Source organism: Drosophila yakuba, chromosome 3L, assembly GCF_016746365.2.
Source record: "Drosophila yakuba strain Tai18E2 chromosome 3L, Prin_Dyak_Tai18E2_2.1, whole genome shotgun sequence".
NCBI lineage: Eukaryota > Metazoa > Arthropoda > Insecta > Diptera > Drosophilidae > Drosophila > Drosophila yakuba.
Genome location: NC_052529.2, coordinates 19101493 through 19119362, shown reverse-complemented (window position 1 = coordinate 19119362; position 17870 = coordinate 19101493). Strand labels below are relative to the sequence as shown.

Genomic DNA, 17870 nt, shown 5'->3' with positions numbered 1-17870 from the left:
AGCGCGTTCCCACCGCCTTGACAGATAATGCAGCCCTGGTGATTAATCGCCGAGAATATTGCCAGCCATTGCAAATGCAGAGAATCATGGCAAAATTATTCTTATGGTTTTACTACCGAAACAATGCCTAATGAGACATGTAACTTGCATTTGAACAAACTCTTATGTATGAACCGATCCCATAATAAGCTGAGGCAATATTCGCGTAATAAATGTAATTCGAAAGCATAAACAACGTCGGAATACTAGACTTCGATAGCTGTGTTATTTAATAATTTAAGGACTCCAGCGAGTGCGTGCGCTGAGAGCCGAAAGAAAGAATCGTGTAAGCCGCCAAATGCGCCGGCAATAAAGTTATAAACAAGTGGTGTTTGCATAATTTACTCCCAAAAACTGGTAAGTCCGCAGAAAAGAAAATAAAGTGACCCACATACTTACATTAATACTCATGTATGTACATATGTATATGGGTTGGTGTTTGTCTCATACATGAGGCACGCAGACAACCTTGGACTCTCACACTACCGTCAATGACAAGCAACAGTGCAAAAATAGTGCTGGAAAGTGTCTTTGAAAATCCTTAACGTAATTTATAAAAATTTTTTTCCCAAGTATCTGAAACTTTGTTTTATATCTCCGATCCATCCATTAGTTTTTACGGCCCTTCCTAGAATCTTCGCTGCCGCCCTAGTCAAATTCTACAGGATAGTTCAAACAAACAAAAGCAAGTAGTCTAATGCCAATAATTAAAAACAATCAAATTATATGTAATCATTCTTAAAAGGCACAAATTTTCCAAAAGTCTTAATGAACAAACCTAATTAAAAAATTGTTGTTATTTTTCTGTAAGCAGTGTGCCCAGAGCCATAGATTGGTTAAATGACAGCAACACGCGTTTTTCCGCTGATGGCTAAATGCCCTATACCATTCTCGGTCACACTTGCCACTTCATTATAACCTTAAAATGACAAGTTATAAATTTTTTTTATGTTAATTTTAGTGGAACCCGAACACTAGATTGACTTCCCAAAGCTGTGCCGCAAAGTGCCGAACGTTTTCGATTGCCAGCGCAACATCGGCGCCTTGTACTAGGACATATCCCAGATAATCATGTAAAGAAAACGTCACACGAATATGTGCTTGTGCTGGTAGGCAGCGATGTAAATAAATTGAAGCTGCTCCCGAGGAAAATCTCACCGCAAATTCAAAAAAAAATTGAACGCCGAAGTGCCACTTGTAGCAGAAGTAAGCGGACTGCGAAGACCCAGCACGATCCGTAGAGAACTGAGTGTGGTGTCTGCGGTCTGCGAGTTCTCAAAATCCGACCGTTGAGACGCTACGATGCATGCATCCTCCGCGGCGGCCACCGCACTTGTGGAGTACTCGGACGTTAGCTCAGAGGACTTCTCGGACCAGGAGGCAGGCGACTTGGACGCGGACGCTGGCAAGGGAGCCGGAAACATCAAGAAACCAAAGCCAGCTGCGGATAATCAGTTCTCAAAAGGTCGTCTTGGTGCCAAACCCGATAAGGAAGGTTATGATAACTACAGGTAAGGGAAGGAGAATTTATTTGAAAGTAAAGGTCACTACAAGTCCTCTTTGCAGAAGTAGAAGGGCTGAAGACTCAAATGATCCAGTTGCGGCCGGATCAAGGCAAACGTCGAGCAGCGAGGCCACCAATCCGCGGAAGGAACCTTCGCAGGCATCCAACACCTCGAAGGACGAGATGTGGGGACGAGAAATCTACATGTCCAGCGATTCTATCGACACTGATGAGCTAGAGGCGGAAATGAAGCGGCAAAAGCGCAAAAAGCAGAAAAAGGAAAAACACAAACACAAGTCCAAGAAAAAGTCCAAGAAGCGCAAAAAGAAGCGGGCCAAATCGTATTCCAGCATCGATTCGATGTCGGACAATGACATCAATGCCTTATTGGACCGGCGCTATACTCCGCCGACGGCTCCTAGCAAGACCAACGAACGGACGGTTAGCGCAGCGCCGTCCTCCTTCACCCCACACAACCTCAAAGAGAGCAGTTCGCCAGCCACTCCACCGCCGGCGCGTCGGCCCAATACCAATAGCACCTACTACGGGGAGTCGTCCGTGGAGGCGGCCAACTCTGCACTAGGCAGCAACCTGCAGGTCACAGTAACGAACAAGCAGTCGAGCAGCAGTCGGCTTCGTTCTCCTCCTCCGTCCTCCCGCTCCAGTGGCAACGGGCCGAGGTTTGGAAACTCCCCGCGTACTCCACCGCCCTCTCACTACACCTCCAGCGGCGGCGGAGGAGGAGTGGGCAGTGGGTCAGTGGTCCGCGATTCACGCAGCTCCCGCTATGTAAATAGTCCCCACAAAGAGGAGGTAAGTGCTCATCACCGCTCTAGCCACGATCACGGCTATCAGGGACGGTACTCCGGTGCTGGCTCGAGCAGTCACGATGCCAGGAAGGTGAAACGACTGTCGCCGGGTAAGTTTCACTAGTTTAGGCAAATGTTGTTTACTTACAATGCAAAACTTTTGCAGAGATGGACCGCTACAACCATCAGCCAAGCACACCGCCTCACAAGCGCCGGAAGTTTAGCGATGGCAGGGAAGTAGGCCTCGGAAACTTTGAGCACAGTAGACACCAATCTGGAAAGTACGAACGATACAGCAGAGATCGATATTCAAGGCGGTCATCAAGGTAAAATTTTGCATATATTTTATGTAAATTATAGCTCTAATTACTTACTGACTTCGCTTCATATCAATATCAATAGGTTGAATTAGTTTTGAAATATTTTTCTATCTTGAACACTCTTTAAATAACTTCATGTATGTGCGTAGTCGCTTGTAAAATGGAAATTTGAGCTAATAATTTGACTGAAATTGTGTCTACGTATTTTCATATCTAACAATATATTTTTCCAAACTTTATTCAGGAGTCCCAGTCTGCAGCACTCACGAAGTCGGCAATCGCCCATCGGTGGCCTGTCAAGTGGTTCGAACGCGTTTCGCCATGGTGGCAGTCACAAACACAAGTACGGGACGACGGTTAGCTCGCCGACGAGGTCCTCAAAACGCGCTTCGGGAACTGGTACCTCTGGTGATCGCTACTCGAGGTCGCCTAGAACAAGTTCGCGGTACATGGAGGCCTCACCCCCATCGCCAGTCGGAGCTTCAAGTTCGCATCATTATCATCATCGCCGTTCGCCAAGGATGCGCCAGAGGACCAGAGGAGGCAGCCGTCGCCGGTCGCCAAGTTCGGCCAGCAGCGAGAGTTCAGCCTCTCGCAGCCGATCGCCAACGTCAAGAGATCTGAAGCACAAGCGTGAAGAGTACATCAAAAAGATCAGTGAGACTAGCCTATTTGCTGAGCTGGTGAAAGATCGTCACAAAAGACAGAAGGCGCTGAAGGAAATCATCGAGCGGCAAGAGGAGAACAGCAATAGCAACAGCAACGGTGCACTGACTATAAACGACAATAGTTCCTCAGTGGATGGCAATACACCCAACACGGGTGATGGCCGATCTGGCCCTGGAAGTGGGACACCCGCAGCGGCTTCAATTACTTCCAATGGGCTTGAAGTCCTGGGTAGCAAACCGGATCTTGACCTCAACAACATTCCCATGCCAAACAAGCAGAACGATACTGTGGTTTCGAATCCAGGTTCAAACGTCGATGTTCCGGACAGTTCCACGCCGTTGAAGCAACCTTTGTTGGTGACACCGTTCTCAGCCAATAAGAACAACATAAAACCCAAGAGTCTGACTTCTTTGCCACTACCACCTGGGATGAATGTACTCGACTTGGCCAGTGCAAGGTCTCCCTCGCCGGGGAAAAGAAAGGATTCGGACGAAAAGAACGTTAATACAAGCGTCAGCGCCAATAAGAGCGTGCTTAATCTTCCTATGCCGCCAGTAATTCCTGGCAGCGAAGAGCTTAGTGGCGAGGATGATGTTATCGACAGCCCTGAAGACTTTGATGCACCCGCTGTTGGCAATGTGCACGCCCAAGGTGGTGGGCCAGGAACAACCCGTCGGCGCCCAGTGATACTCAACCGTCGAGATTCGCGAAACAACGTACGCGACTGGGGCGAGCGCTGTGTGGATGTCTTCGAAATGATTGCGCAAATAGGAGAAGGAACTTACGGACAGGTACAAATAGGACATTTGGTGGTTCATTCAAAAAACAGCTAATTTCTTGTCGTTTGCCTTGCAGGTCTACAAGGCTCGGGATCATCATACCAATGACATGGTAGCTCTAAAAAAGGTTCGGCTGGAGCATGAGAAGGAGGGCTTTCCCATTACGGCTGTTCGTGAAATCAAAATACTGAGACAACTAAACCATCGCAATATAGTCAACCTGCATGAAATTGTAACGGACAAGCAGGATGCTGTAGAATTCCGCAAAGACAAGGGATCCTTCTACTTAGTGTTTGAGTACATGGATCACGACTTGATGGGTCTGCTGGAGTCTGGCATGGTCGACTTCAATGAGGAAAACAACGCAAGCATTATGAAGCAGCTGTTGGACGGTCTAAACTACTGCCATAAAAAGAATTTTCTGCATCGAGACATCAAGTGTTCGAACATTTTAATGAACAACAGGTGGGAAGTTATAGCATTTGGGTGCACTAATAATTGTTTTACACAAGCTGAAATGTAATGTATTTTCACTGATTGAGTTAAAAATTCATTTTTTTACATCTTTTTTTATCTTAATAGTTTATACCAATGCCCAAGCATCTATTTTAATTTGAGATAATCTTTATTCGCAGTATTAACTATATTGATACACTATTTGCAGAGGTAAAGTAAAACTGGCAGACTTTGGGCTGGCACGACTATACAATGCGGATGATCGGGAACGACCCTACACGAACAAAGTAATTACCTTATGGTATCGCCCTCCTGAACTTTTGCTGGGCGAGGAGCGTTACGGCCCGTCGATAGACGTGTGGTCCTGCGGGTGCATCCTCGGAGAACTCTTTGTGAAGAGGCCACTGTTCCAGGCTAATGCGGAAATGGCGCAGCTTGAAACAATATCAAAGATTTGTGGATCCCCGGTTCCTGCTGTGTGGCCGAATGTAATTAAGCTGCCTCTGTTCCACACTCTCAAACAAAAGAAGACGCATCGCCGCCGTCTACGGGAAGACTTTGAGTTCATGCCAGCACCCGCACTTGATCTGCTGGACAAAATGCTCGATTTAGACCCGGACAAGCGCATCACAGCTGAAGATGCGCTTCGCTCGCCGTGGCTAAAGAAAATCAACCCCGACGAGTAAGTACACAAACTACACCCTATATGTATCTCAAGCATCCAAATAACGTTATATTTTTACAGAATGCCAACGCCACAATTGCCCACGTGGCAGGACTGCCATGAGCTTTGGAGTAAGAAGCGCCGTCGGCAGATGCGGGAGCAACAGGAGTCGCTTCCTCCTACGGTGATAGCCTCGACCAAATACCAACAGCATGGAGCTGCCATGGTGGGGGATGCTTAGCATTTGCTGTTTGCTTCGCTACTTAATGTGAAGGAGAACTACAAGCAGCGTGAAGGCGAGGAGTGTTCCTGGTGGCACTAGCAACTAGCCGTAACTAGCAATAACGTAACCTTTAAAGGGATTCTGTTATCCCTAGACAGGGCCAGAATAGGTTGACTTGGACTTGCTCTAGCTCTGTCGAGCTTAAGACAGCTTCAATAAAGTCTTGGCTATATTTATAAAATGCTTTATATGTTGGGCAAATTGAATCAATCGCTGTATAAACGAAGTGTTATATATTCGCAAAGATACATATTTAAAAGATGATTTTATACATATACTATTATTCAATTTAATTGCTATTAGTGTTTTTAATTTTGGAATAAACTGGCAATCTGAAGACATCGTGCATGATCGGGAATACATATAAAATTCGCGTAACGAAAGTGTAAACTATTAACTCAGTACGTATTCGCAACATCAAAGGCGATTTGTAAGTGACCATGTTTCAAAGATACGAAATAATTATATATAGCGAATCAGTTAAAGATTAGCATTCTAATTATAAACAAATTGTTAAATAATAATAGACTACTTATAGTGTATTGACTAGTTTAGTTTATTGTTAAGTATGTAAGAAAAGTGTAAATTATAAATGAATTTATCAAGTAAATATGTACTAATTTACCCAATCGCAGGCATTTGATAAGTTTATATTTTAATATGATGTTAGACAGCACACAGCATCAGATTTACATAGCATGATGTGCGTGAGACTGAAATCAATTCACATTAAATTATGTAAATAAGTTAAAAAAATCTAATATTACACACGATCAAACAAAATTACAATCTCCAAATGCAAATCAAACTGACTAAATTCATTATTGGTACATAAAATCCTATAAATAAAAGTTAAAACATACGACGTGTATTTTATATCAATTGATAGCTGCGTAAATGTTTATTCATATTATTTTCTCTTCGGGCGAAATAAAATTCTTCGTTTTGGGAATTAAGTAGATTTTGTAGGGTGGAAAAGTATTTTCAATTTAAGAAATTAATTATCAAATTGGGAATTCATCCTATTTTTTCCAGATTTCCCGTTATATGACACTTTAGCGGCTAAAGATTCTAAGCAAGGTTCTTTAGATTAAGATGTTATTAGACTGCATTCAAATAATATTCTTTAATCATTTTACGGCAATAATAATAGTTTTTTCTTAAATAGAAATTAAATGGAACTGCTATGTTTTATCCCTGACTCTATGATTTATGTTAGCTTTATAAAGTGAGTATTTAATAAGCCAGTTTGAAAAGAACAACTTCAATTTATTATTATTGTAAAATCAACCAAAGCCTTGCATTAAGCTTATGAAAAATGTTATTAAATAATTAAAATAGACAAGTGTAAAAAAGGTTTCTTTACAAATAAAGAGTGATATAAAAACTTACATTCGAAATATTGTATATTTAAATTTAAAAAGTATCTCATCATACGGTCACTCAAAGTGAAGAGCCTGGTATTTTTGGCATTCGTGGACAAACGAAGTGATTCGGTATTTTCGAAGGGTCCCACTAAGTGCAGCATATATATAAATGCGTTTCATCATCAGATTTGTATGTATATTGTGTCAGTTCGCCTTTGTTTTTAATAGCAAGTCCGTCAATTAGGAAATGGTTTTACGGTGTGTGTCCAACTAATCGGGATAACCCATCCTCGGGATGAGCCCACTGGAAGGCTGTTTGGGAGCATAAACAATGGGAAGGGTTGCATCTGTGGGAGCGTGTATGTTTGTATACTTATACCCATACCATTGTTACGATGCACCTGGAAGGCCAAAAGAGAAATGCAGTGGAAAGTGTATTATTGCAGTGTGTTAGCGATCCTGGCCAGCTGAGTGAATGCACGGATTAGTTATTGTGCTTAGACATATTCTAAACAGAAACTGAGGATCGAAGGCTTGGCGTGGTGTCTAGACATTTTGAAAAGAAAGTGATGAAAACAGTGTGTGCGTGTATGTAAATAGATGTATTTTGCCATTCCTTTGTACCGAAAACAAAGCAAAGTTGATTAATACGAGCTATGACAGTCGGGGACGGCAGTATTGTCCAAAACAAATTCTTCAAAATGTTCTTAAGTGCCCCAAAATACTATTATCGTTAAACTTTAGGTGCTATCTGTTATGACGTAGTAAAATTTGTCAAATTTTAAAATGAGGTTACTCATTGTTGATGTCGAACTTTTATGATTCCTGATAATTATCTATGTCCAGTTATTTTACGGGATTAATATTTTTAGCAGTATTTGATTTAATGAAGGCAAAGTTACAATTGCGTTCTATTCCACAACAAACCCCATTGTTTGAAGTCTATGATATGGGGGTGCACTTTTGATGGTGGTGTGGGTGAACCAGTTTTTTCCGACAGAGCATCCAAAAGTATAGAGGTAATTGATCCAAAAAAGAAATAACCTTTAAATGCGACACTTAAAAAAAAATGTTATTCTAATTCTAATACATGTCAAGACTAGTGTTGTTATATAGCATAAAACTGAGATTGAGATAACATAATTTAACTTTTCTAATTTTCCTCGGTTTTCCTAATATATATAGCCATACCACTATTTTTGTCCACGACTGTGCAGCCATCAGGGATGTACATACGTAAGTAAAATGCATGTACATTGCACATACACATGTACATACAAATGTAATGTGTAGAAAAGAAAAGAGCCGAATGAAAATACCCTTGATTTTGGTATTGATTGATTTTGTGTATTGACGAGATTAGGAGACTCGGCGGGTGGCTCTCTCATTTTTGGGTAGTAATACTTTTAGTTACGCTTTTGAAAAGATAGACCACAAACTGCACTTTCCATAGTAGAGGGTTAAAGGTCGAACAGCGAAACAAGGTTAAATATAGAGTCCCAAATGGGGCATTAGTTATTCTTTGGGTCCCGTTTCCATTTAATAGAAAGATAACGAACTGTATTCTTACAATGTAGCTGGAATATAATGTGCTATACCTTCCCTGCAGGTCGTAGATTGAACTGCAATCAGCGAGTGCTATCAACTGCCAGAAACGGAGCCCCAATCACGCTAAACACCCCTTGAGCAATCGTCGACTCAGGCCGCCTAGGCCCATCAGGCAGCGGTTCAGGTTGGAGGCACTTGCTCGGGATCGGGTTCTGGAGAGGCTGAGCCGGAGGCAGAGCCTGCTTGTTGCTGCCGCGTTCGCAAAGGACTCAAAATTGATAGAAACAACAAAAAGGCTGCTGCAACTGGTGCCTCGTCTGAGGACCAGCCGCCGCGCAAAAAGGGTCGTCGCTCAGGAGGCTCAGGCTCCGCGTCCTCATCCGCCTTCTCCATTTCCAGTGCCGCAGGATCAGTAGATGCGGCATCCACGTCGCGAGCGGCTCAGCAGTTACAGCTCCAATTAAACTCCTCCACTTCTACAGTCTCCAGCACGGAAGCATTGGCAAATCCCAGCAAAGCTCATCAAAAACCGATAGACAGCAACAAGAGACCACGGGATCATAGTAGCAGCAGGACACAGGGCTTCGAGGCAACTATGCAGAGCACGAGTTCCACGTCGAGCGGCTCCTGCTCCAGGCCTCTCGAGGGTTCCACGCTAAATTCCGGCGGCAGTGCCGAGAACGTGGCCCGCGAGGGTGGCAGTGGCGAGGACAGCGTCGGCATCGGCGATGAGAATCCCTCGGGCAGCAGCGCCGCCACTAACGGACACGACTCCAAACACAACGGCTTTATTGTCAACAATGGCAGCAGCAGTCGTATCGTCGACGGCGAAAACAATCGGGAAAACACCAGCTACAGCGGTGTGCAGCTGGACAAGTCCAATCAGGAGATCATCCGACTGATCGGGCAGTATCTACACGACGTGGGGCTCGATAAGTCGGTCCAGACGCTCATGTTGGAATCCGGATGCTATTTGGAGCACCCTTCTGCAACCAAGTTTAGGGAGCACGTCCTAATGGGAGACTGGTCAAAGGCAGATTCAGACCTCAAGGTAATTAGCTTTACTTTCGTACGAATGGTTCTTAGAAGTACTCAGTTTGTTTTTTTATGATCCTATAAGTTTTCGAGTTTCTATATTTGAATAGCTCGAGTAAAACAAATTTTACTGTATGGATGTAGTTTATTAACTTCAGAAGCCGAACCTTTGTTTACAAACTTAGACCATCTTACTATTTGTATTTAAATTTATTTTTGAGAAGCTACTTAACGAATGCGATTATTGCAGGACTTGGAGCCATTAATCGACAATGGAAAGCTGGCAACGATCACCGAAATGAAGTTCATATTGCTGGAGCAAAAGTATTTAGAGCATTTGGATGATGGGAATCCCTTGGACGCCCTTCACGTCCTTCGCAGCGAGCTTACTCCCCTGCAACATAACATAACGCGTGTGCACCAGCTGTCCTCATACATGATGTGTTCTACCAACCAAGACCTTTACCAGCGCGCCAAGTGGGAGGGCAAGGGCATCCTGTCGCGGGCCTTGGTCATGGAGCGCCTACAGACATTTATGCCGCCGTCGGTGATGATGTCGCCACGGCGCCTGCGCACCTTGCTGCAGCAGGCCGTGGAGCTGCAGAGCCAGCACTGCCCCTGCCACGACATGGCGTGGGAGACGAATCTGGAGACAGTCTCGCTGCTTACCGACCACTGCTGCACCACTGACGGCTTTCCCATGCAAACTATACAGATCCTTACCGACCACTGCGACGAGGTGTGGTTCTGCAAGTTCTCGCCCGACGGCCTCAAATTGGCGACGGGCAGCAAAGACTCCACTGTGATTATCTGGGATGTTGATCCGTACAAGCTGACCCTCAAGCACCGTCGCGTTCTCGACGGTCAGGCCCAGCTCAGCGTGAGCTTCGTCAGCTGGAGTCCCGACTCCAAGCTCATCCTTGTCGGCGGCACCGAGGATTCCCACGAGCTCTACATCTGGAACGTAGACGATGGCAAGCTGGTGGTCAAATTCTCGCAGTCTCTGGAGGACAGCCTGGCCTGCGGTGCCTTCAGTCGCGATGGCGCTCGCTTCGTCTGCGGTGGCCAGAAGGGTCAGCTTTATCTATGCGACCTAAACGGCACCATAGTCGACTCCTGGGAGGGAGTGCGCGTCAACAGCATAGCCTTTCGGGCAGACAACAAAACGATCTTAGCGGCCGATAATCATTACCGAATCAGAGGGTAAGCAGAATTAGAAATAGGTGGTTGCACTTCGTTAACTTGGTTCATTGAAACTTAAAGCGTATTATTCATATATTATTAAAGGTTTTAAAAATGCAAAAATTCAAAAACCTGTCTTCGTATTAGCAGATTATTTCCACTAAAGGTAATATAGGCTTTACCAATGTTCCTTTTGGTATGAAAAGACTTTAAAAAACCAAACCCATTGTTGTTTTACGATTTAAATTAAAAACTCTCTTACGTTAAAACTAGCACACTCTTGAAAAGTTTACTTCTTTTAATTTTAGGTACAACTTTGATAGCCCGCGTTCAGACTTTGATATTCTGAGGGAGCCACATCCCATAATGACCTTCAGCATCAACTCCGCCGACCGATTGGCCTTGCTGAACGTCTCAAACCAAGGCCTTCACCTCTGGGACATCGAGGACAAGTGCCTTGTGCGCCGTTTTCAAGGTATACGTCAGAGCAACTTCGCAATCCACTCCTGCTTCGGAGGCGTTAACGAGAGCTTCGTGGCCAGCGGCAGCGAGGACAAGGTCGTCTACATTTGGCACATCAAGCGCGAGGAGCCGTTGGCCAAGCTGGCCGGGCACACCAAGACGGTGAACTGCGTGTCCTGGAACCCCGTGTACCCGTCCCTGCTGGCCAGCGCCAGCGATGACGCCACCGTTAGGATTTGGGGACCGAAGCCCAACGGCAGCAGTGCAACGACTGAGAGCGACGATTGCTCTTCTAGCTCGTCTTCGTCCTCCTGGAATATGACTTAAGGTCCCGAGCCGTAGCAAATGGATGTGCGTAGGATGGATTTTGGATGCTGATATAGTTATAGTGCGTCCTGACTTCGATATAAAAGCAGAATGCGTCCCGCTCTGATTGCGCGTCGGGGTCGTCGTTGCTACAAACTGCCATTACAACAAGATGTATGAGCAGCATGACTTACGATTAGCATTAATTACTTAAGTACATTAACACGAAAGGAGAGGCATTACATCATATCTACTATGCTATAACAAGAAATCGATTCGTTCTCAGATTTCTTTTTTATGTATGTATATGGCGATGCAAATTAATATTTCCGGCCTATATTAGCGACTCTTCTCGATCTTTTCATTTATCAAAAGTGCGAACGACCTGCTTGGTTTTCAAATTATTAAATATTGCCATTTGATTTGTTCTATGCAGTTTCCGACATTTAGTATTTAACACGATTTGACGTAATTGATACCCAACAGACACAATAAAAATAGTTCTATATATGTTTTTAAATGTCGATGTTTCGATTACCTTGGGTCATAAGCAATCAATAAAATTTGAGTAAAAAATTAGCTTTGCTTTTTTATTGTACGTTTTTGTCACTTATTTCCGAGTAAAGGTTTGCGTTGTTAAATAACATAAACAAAGGAATTTGTTTAACCAATTTCAGCCTTTTATAATCAATTGCCTACACAATTCTCACTTAAGTAAAATGCTCCTCCACAACGAGTGAGACAAACTGCCTCGCAGTTTCCTTGAAGGCGAAAGCCAGAACTACCAAAGTTAGTGCCCACCACCGCAGGTTCTTCTTAGTGGCTCCGACTGCCTCGTATGCGAGGACCAGAGAGCAGAGGTGATGACCCATTACTAGAAGATGGTGCAAATTCCGTCCAAAAACGGTCGTATTATTTCGCCATACCAGAATGGGCAAAAGAAAGAACTTGGAGAGATTGGAGATCAGCACCACTTTAAATATAATTAAGGTAAAACTTCGAAAACCTATTTTTTGCATCCAATCAATACTTAGAGTGGCGGTGATTATTAGCAGCAATAGAGTCATGAACATGTAATCTATAAAATTGAGAAATTGATATAGGAAACTTTTGCATTGCATAAAAAAACAAAGGTTAAGTACCTCCCATATTTTGAAGAGTATATGTGTAAAAGCCCTTTTCATGGACGTGTAAAGAGGCACTCGGAGGGTCGGGCAATTTTTGGCGGCAAAGTGCAAAGGATTCCAGGAGCAGCACGACCAGCGAAACCTTCCAGTAGACCTATAACATAGCATACATTTTAGAGCACTACACCAAAGGGACATTCTCACCTAGTCACCTTAAAGTCTCCATTGTATATGATGTGCCGGAAGGCGCACGAATCTAATAGTAGTGCATCTATTAATATGATAAACTCCTCGAACTCAATGTATTTATCCGTGATTTTGTGACATTTGTCCTGCGGAATAGTAATTAAACTAAATCCAACGATAGTTCTCTTCATTATTTTCTTACGCATTGCGTGGCTTTCATAGTATTGCTGTATTTCTTGAACAGTTCTTTTACTCTGTGTCCACAATTTACGCAGACAAACCGCTTCTTTTCTGTCATTTCGCAGCCAATCCAAAATTTAATTTGTCGTCCGAAAAATCAAACATTTGTAACCATCAGCTGATTAGTATTACCGTTTCCAGAGAACCCAATAATACGGCCAATGCACTTCGTAACCGTTAGTTTCAAAATACTGCAACGCCTCAGCTTTGAATGGCTTACCATTTCAATCCTACTTAAAAAATTTTAGGGTTCTGATATAATATTTTAATTTCTTACGTTGGCGATCATTCAAGTGATTTAGTTCAAAAATGATTACAATGTTATATTGTTCAAAGGTGAAGTTCAGCTTTAAAAATTATTTTAAAACTTTAAAAAGGCTGAAAAACTGAACTGAAATAACAGATAACTGTTGTGTAAACTACAACCATTGTCAAATTTAAAATAAGGGAAATTAGGGTTTATTGTAAAAAATATGAAAAGAAGAAAGGACTTTTACCTGAATACCGAAAAATTCATTTAAAACGTAAGGGTTTCTAAAAATAGTAATAAGTACCAAAAAAATCCGTGTAATAAAGAAAGTCTGATTAAAGACCCTACATATAGATTCGTCTAGAAATTGTTTTATTTTGTATTTATTCCATTCCTGCGTTTTAATATTAACATAATATTACAAATTTTATTTTTAATCTAATCTAGGTACAACTTCAGCCAGATTGGTTGGGTTTTGTTTTGAACAATTTTTAAAATGGGAAATGGCACAATTAGTATTCGATTCAAGGCTCGTTTTATATTTATAATTTATTTGAACGGACCCCGAATATTTTCTAACAATTATTAGTTTGTTACTGCAAAGTATTTTGATTTAAGAGTTTATTCTGTTCAATTACTTATTTTGTAATCCAGTTCAAAAATTAAAGAAAAATATCACTTCTGGATAGGTTTAGCTATTTTGCAAATCTTATCGGACAAACTCATAATTTTACACAAAAATTTAGTTACTACACTTACATAGCTTACATTACGCTTTCTCATTATTATGCGATGAGGTTACTTCCAGCAAATTCCTACGTGGGTCCTCAATGTGGTACATGACGTCGGAAGAAAGGAAGATTAGAACAAAGGCATTGCGTTGCAGCTTTTGCGATAGCATGTATTTGTTAAAGTGAAATTTTCATTTTATATCATACTTCAACGACCATATTTTAGTTTTTAAAACTATGTACTTATTTCCAATTACTCATAAGATATTTGTTGTTTGTCAACTAGAATCACATACAAATGGGCTTGAATTGTTAATCGTTGAACCCGAATCTATGCAATTATTGAGATTTTCAAGTATTGTTACATTAATTTTAGATTTTGGATTTCAAACATGTTGAGTTTATATGTTAGTTCCCTTTTTATATTTAATTGTTGCTTTTCCCATGGACAACACATTACATTTGTATCAGTAAAAATAAAACATTTTAAAGAGGTACATTTCGAAAGTATAAACTTAAAATTCATATACAGTAAAGATGTTATACATATCATATTTGTAGTGGATTGGGTATTACGCTTGTGGCCAACAATTACAATTATACTGAATTATAGGTATGCAACAGTAATACTCTAACACAAAGGCTCATAACAATAACAAAATTTCATTCATCGGCGAAAGGGAATAGTTTCTGCTCGGTTTGATACATAGACTTATTCGATGCTGAATGCAAGTATCCAGATAGACGTGTTCATGTGGATTGCTATGTGCGTTTCACTTAGTTGTAGTTGTTAAACTTCAAAAAATGAGTAGAAAACCGATTAAAGAATGTATGCATTTTTATCTTTACAATTCAGTCTGAAAGCCATAATTTACATGTTTTTTATCACCTATTTTCAAAATGTACTGTTTCCTGCTTGTTTAACTCTAAAATTGTGTATTGAAATTTAATGATATATCAATGTTCCTTCAGGTTTAGGTTAAACCACTTGTTAAAGGTATTAAATGTAATTTAATTCAATACAAGTACGGAAAGTTGCTGTAAATTTCGTTGCATTAAGTGGAGAATAAATATTATGTAACCTAAATTTGGTACCCAAATACATTATTTTGTTTAATTTCGCATTCGATATTTGGTTCAGTATCGTTTATATATATCGTTTGAATATTGTTTACGTGTTTCTGGGATTTTATATCCAAATTTGTATGCTTTTGGGCTGTTGTTGATTTTTTTGTTTCCTTCTGCTTCAGAAGCTTACTCGTCATCCGAGTAATCGGAACTTTCGGAACTAGTGATATCACTTGAAAACATCTCCAGCCAATGATAATCACGCCTATCTACGTAGTCCCAGAGATAGATCTATAACAGATAATATATTATTTTAGTGGCTTTTTCTATAGTTTTTATGTCACAATTTCTAAATTAACTACTGAAATAACCCTTTAAATAGAAATATAAGGAGGTAGCTTTTACAAGCTCGGATTTTAAGAATTTGTACTCACATCAAGTAAATCAATTATTTCATTCTGGCTCTGTAACTTCCGAGTGCGCTTCGGCAAACCAACATCGACGATATCTCCGTTGGGCAGGGCGTGCTTGTAGAAACACTTGTTACCAAAGGGACACTTGCCCTCTCCTTTTTTGAAGTATTTGCAGTCCTTTGCTCCCAAGGCGGCGCGGTAATCGTTGAGCAATTTGTCCTTTTCCTCCTTGGTCTCCACCCAGAACGCACTGGGACAGACAAAATCCGAGCACACGCGACATTCAGGGCAAGCTCTGCAGATAAACGATTAAATTGGCATTAAAATTATGCGTCCATTTGCCTCACGCAAATATCAATTTAATTTGAATTCTGGATATTTTTCTGTATAGTACAAATACTAACGTCTAGTTAAGGAGTAAAGCTTTATTTGGAAATGTTTACTTATAAACGCATTATGTTTGTCGTTCCATTCCATTAAGCAACTCTAGGTAAAAACGCCTTTTACGGCTTATTTTGACTTTGGATACCAACAATACCAAACAAAGAACAAAATGGCCGTCAACATACGTTACTTCTCAATCATTTACTTACCGCGTTATTTTGTGCTCAAACTGTTTGGCCTGGCGCCATGTGCGAATGCACTCCAAGCAAAATATGTGGTTGCAGTTAGGGAGAATGCCGAAGCGCTTTTCTCTTCCCGCCTTCTCCATAATCGTGTCGAAGCAGATGCCGCACGTCTTGTCCTTCGATCTGGCAATGGCGAAGGATAGCTCCATGGCTTGTTCGTGCTGCTGGAGGCACTCGCGGTTGTGACTCTTCCGCTGGACTTGATCCGTGGGATGCAGGCAATACTGGTCGCACATTTCGCACAGCTCCATGTGAATTGGGTAGGCGGAGAATTCTCCCCAGGCGCAGGGACCGTTCTCCTCGGCGTAGTGCCCTTTGTTTAGAGATGAAGGTCCGCCCACTACTTCGGCCCAGGAGACACCTGGGGCTAATGTATCATAGCTAGCTGCAGCCTGCGCCTCAGGGTCCACAGTAGTCTCAAACTCGCTCTGTTCGTGGGCAGTATTTCGCTTTTGGCTAGGCACGAACACCGGGGCGTTTGCCCAGTTCCTCTGCTGAGTGGAGATGCTGGCGCTGTGGGTGCCGCTGCTGCTGCTGGTGCTCGTACTGGGCTTTGGGAGCACATCGGTGGCCACCTGCTGCTCGCACTCGGGGCGACCGCGGCTCAAGTCGTGGGAGAAACGGCAAAGCTCCCCGAAGCGACAGATGCCGCGCACGTAGTAGCGGCAGATGGTCTGGCTCCGGCCAAGGGCCATGCCGCTGATGGCTGTATCGCTGCTGGTGACGGCACTCATTTCGCTACGATGATTGCAAAAGGGTTTTCGGGTTTTCAAATCACTGACAAGTCTGGACGAAGACCTGAAAGCAAAGGCGAGGGGTTAGCGATTGTGTAAATTCGGGGAAGTGTGACCTCCAGTCTCAAGCGTTCTTACCCCCAAGTGAACATACCTACAGACACAGCCACTGCGTATATACGCAAATTCGGCCAAACAGAGCCCATGCACACTGTAAACCTTAGTTGATTGGCAGTTTTCGCAATCCTCAGCAGGAAACCATACGAAATGCACTAGTGACAACTTCTGCATTTAAATTATCCCCTTAGCATCAGCGAAATATGCAGTGTTTGTATGTATGCAAGTGTGTGGATTCCTATACGCGTATAAACGTTGCGTTCTTGATCTTCAAACTAACGCTTGCATCGCCCTCCTTGAATGTTTTACATTACCTGCTGGCTCTCAGTGAATGCGACTTCCTAAAATCGAAGCTGGTTTAATGTCCGCAGCACTCACAGTTTTTACTTTGTCGTTTTATGCACCTTGGATCACATTCACAATTTTTTCCGCAGTGTGACCAAAGCTACCGACTGTTGAAATCACACGCACAACAAACCGTTTGATCATGAAATGTTTGAGGGATTATTTTACAGGGAACCCTGTAAAAGAATGAAAACGAAAACAGGAAAAGCGCTTTAGTGCAGTTATCGACTATCTGATACCTGTTACTAAGATAGTGGGAGTTCGACGGAGAAATATCAAAATTTGTTGTGCCATATAGATAGCCATTGGCAACAAAATAATAAAATCAAACCAAAAATCGAGTGCTGGTGTAACTGTTATGGGTGGTATGGGCGTAAGAGTGGGCGTGGAAATTTAAACTAAATAGGAACTTTGAACAAATATAGTATATTATTTGACTAGTCGATGATGTAAGGTAATAATAGCAATAACCATTATTTAAATTAAATACAAGTTTGTACAATGTAAATCACTATTAGATTAAAGCTTAGAAAGCAATTTACTAATCGTAAATATTTATTTCTATCCAGCGTTTTATTGTAATTGGTGTTAAAGGGTATATATTTAA

General features: G+C 42.1%; 4 protein-coding genes across 8 annotated transcripts; 2 read left to right on the top strand and 2 right to left on the bottom strand.

The window, feature by feature from the left end:
* Positions 1-50: 50 nt before the first annotated feature.
* LOC6534636 (cyclin-dependent kinase 12) lies at positions 51-6152 on the top strand. The gene is made up of 8 exons (XM_015195271.3): positions 51-396; positions 1001-1550; positions 1606-2462; positions 2519-2678; positions 2917-4132; positions 4197-4585; positions 4785-5258; positions 5322-6152. Exons 2-8 carry the CDS (start codon positions 1342-1344, stop codon positions 5479-5481), a joined length of 3465 nt encoding a protein of 1154 aa, XP_015050757.2. The 5' UTR covers positions 51-396; positions 1001-1341; the 3' UTR covers positions 5482-6152.
* Positions 6153-9025: 2873 nt separating this feature from the next.
* LOC6534635 (WD repeat-containing protein 26 homolog) lies at positions 9026-12002 on the top strand. The gene is made up of 3 exons (XM_002095274.4): positions 9026-9489; positions 9724-10676; positions 10964-12002. The coding sequence occupies exons 1-3, from the start codon at positions 9034-9036 to the stop codon at positions 11442-11444; spliced, it is 1890 nt and encodes a 629-aa protein (XP_002095310.1). The 5' UTR covers positions 9026-9033; the 3' UTR covers positions 11445-12002.
* Positions 12000-13126, bottom strand: LOC6534634 (protein ARV 2). 4 transcript variants are annotated; one of them, XM_015195266.3, is made up of 5 exons: positions 12939-13122; positions 12763-12882; positions 12566-12704; positions 12454-12501; positions 12000-12396 (listed from the first exon to the last, which is right to left on the bottom strand). In XM_015195266.3, the coding sequence occupies exons 1-5, from the start codon at positions 13032-13034 to the stop codon at positions 12134-12136; spliced, it is 666 nt and encodes a 221-aa protein (XP_015050752.1). In that variant the 5' UTR covers positions 13035-13122; the 3' UTR covers positions 12000-12133. The 4 variants fall into 4 exon arrangements, with proteins under 4 accessions (XP_015050752.1, XP_002095309.1, XP_039230754.1 ...); XM_039374820.1 differs by having other exon boundaries at positions 12255-12396; positions 12755-12882; positions 12939-13126; XM_002095273.4 differs by having other exon boundaries at positions 12000-12501; positions 12939-13121.
* Positions 13127-14101: 975 nt separating this feature from the next.
* Positions 14102-17391, bottom strand: LOC6534633 (probable E3 ubiquitin-protein ligase makorin-1). Of its 2 annotated transcripts, none has more exons than XM_015195263.2 (4): positions 17233-17391; positions 16032-16865; positions 15460-15733; positions 14102-15316 (listed from the first exon to the last, which is right to left on the bottom strand). In XM_015195263.2, the coding sequence occupies exons 2-4, from the start codon at positions 16799-16801 to the stop codon at positions 15212-15214; spliced, it is 1149 nt and encodes a 382-aa protein (XP_015050749.2). In that variant the 5' UTR covers positions 16802-16865; positions 17233-17391; the 3' UTR covers positions 14102-15211. The 2 variants fall into 2 exon arrangements, with proteins under 2 accessions (XP_015050749.2, XP_002095308.3); XM_002095272.3 differs by lacking the exon at positions 17233-17391 and adding an exon at positions 16956-17156.
* Between the last annotated feature and the right edge of the window lie 479 nt (positions 17392-17870).

Excerpts from the sequence above, each read along its gene's own strand:
- LOC6534636 (XM_015195271.3), top strand. The coding sequence starts at position 1,342 with ATGCATGCATCCTCCGCGGCGGCCACCGCACTTGTGGAGTACTCGGAC. Across the intron at positions 4,133-4,196 it reads GAGAAGGAACTTACGGACAG|GTCTACAAGGCTCGGGATCA; the intron begins GTACAAATAGGA and ends TTTGCCTTGCAG. Across the intron at positions 5,259-5,321 it reads AAGAAAATCAACCCCGACGA|AATGCCAACGCCACAATTGC; the intron begins GTAAGTACACAA and ends ATATTTTTACAG.
- LOC6534635 (XM_002095274.4), top strand. The coding sequence starts at position 9,034 with ATGCAGAGCACGAGTTCCACGTCGAGCGGCTCCTGCTCCAGGCCTCTC. Across the intron at positions 9,490-9,723 it reads AGGCAGATTCAGACCTCAAG|GACTTGGAGCCATTAATCGA; the intron begins GTAATTAGCTTT and ends CGATTATTGCAG. Across the intron at positions 10,677-10,963 it reads AATCATTACCGAATCAGAGG|GTACAACTTTGATAGCCCGC; the intron begins GTAAGCAGAATT and ends TTTTAATTTTAG.
- LOC6534634 (XM_002095273.4), bottom strand. The coding sequence starts at position 13,034 with ATGACAGAAAAGAAGCGGTTTGTCTGCGTAAATTGTGGACACAGAGTA. Across the intron at positions 12,883-12,938 it reads CTATGAAAGCCACGCAATGC|GACAAATGTCACAAAATCAC; the intron begins GTAAGAAAATAA and ends ACTATTCCGCAG. Across the intron at positions 12,502-12,565 it reads TACTCTTCAAAATATGGGAG|ATTACATGTTCATGACTCTA; the intron begins GTACTTAACCTT and ends TCAATTTTATAG.
- LOC6534633 (XM_002095272.3), bottom strand. The coding sequence starts at position 17,092 with ATGCAGAAGTTGTCACTAGTGCATTTCGTATGGTTTCCTGCTGAGGAT. Across the intron at positions 15,734-16,031 it reads TTTGAGCACAAAATAACGCG|AGCTTGCCCTGAATGTCGCG; the intron begins GTAAGTAAATGA and ends GTTTATCTGCAG. Across the intron at positions 15,317-15,459 it reads AAATAATTGATTTACTTGAT|ATCTATCTCTGGGACTACGT; the intron begins GTGAGTACAAAT and ends TATCTGTTATAG.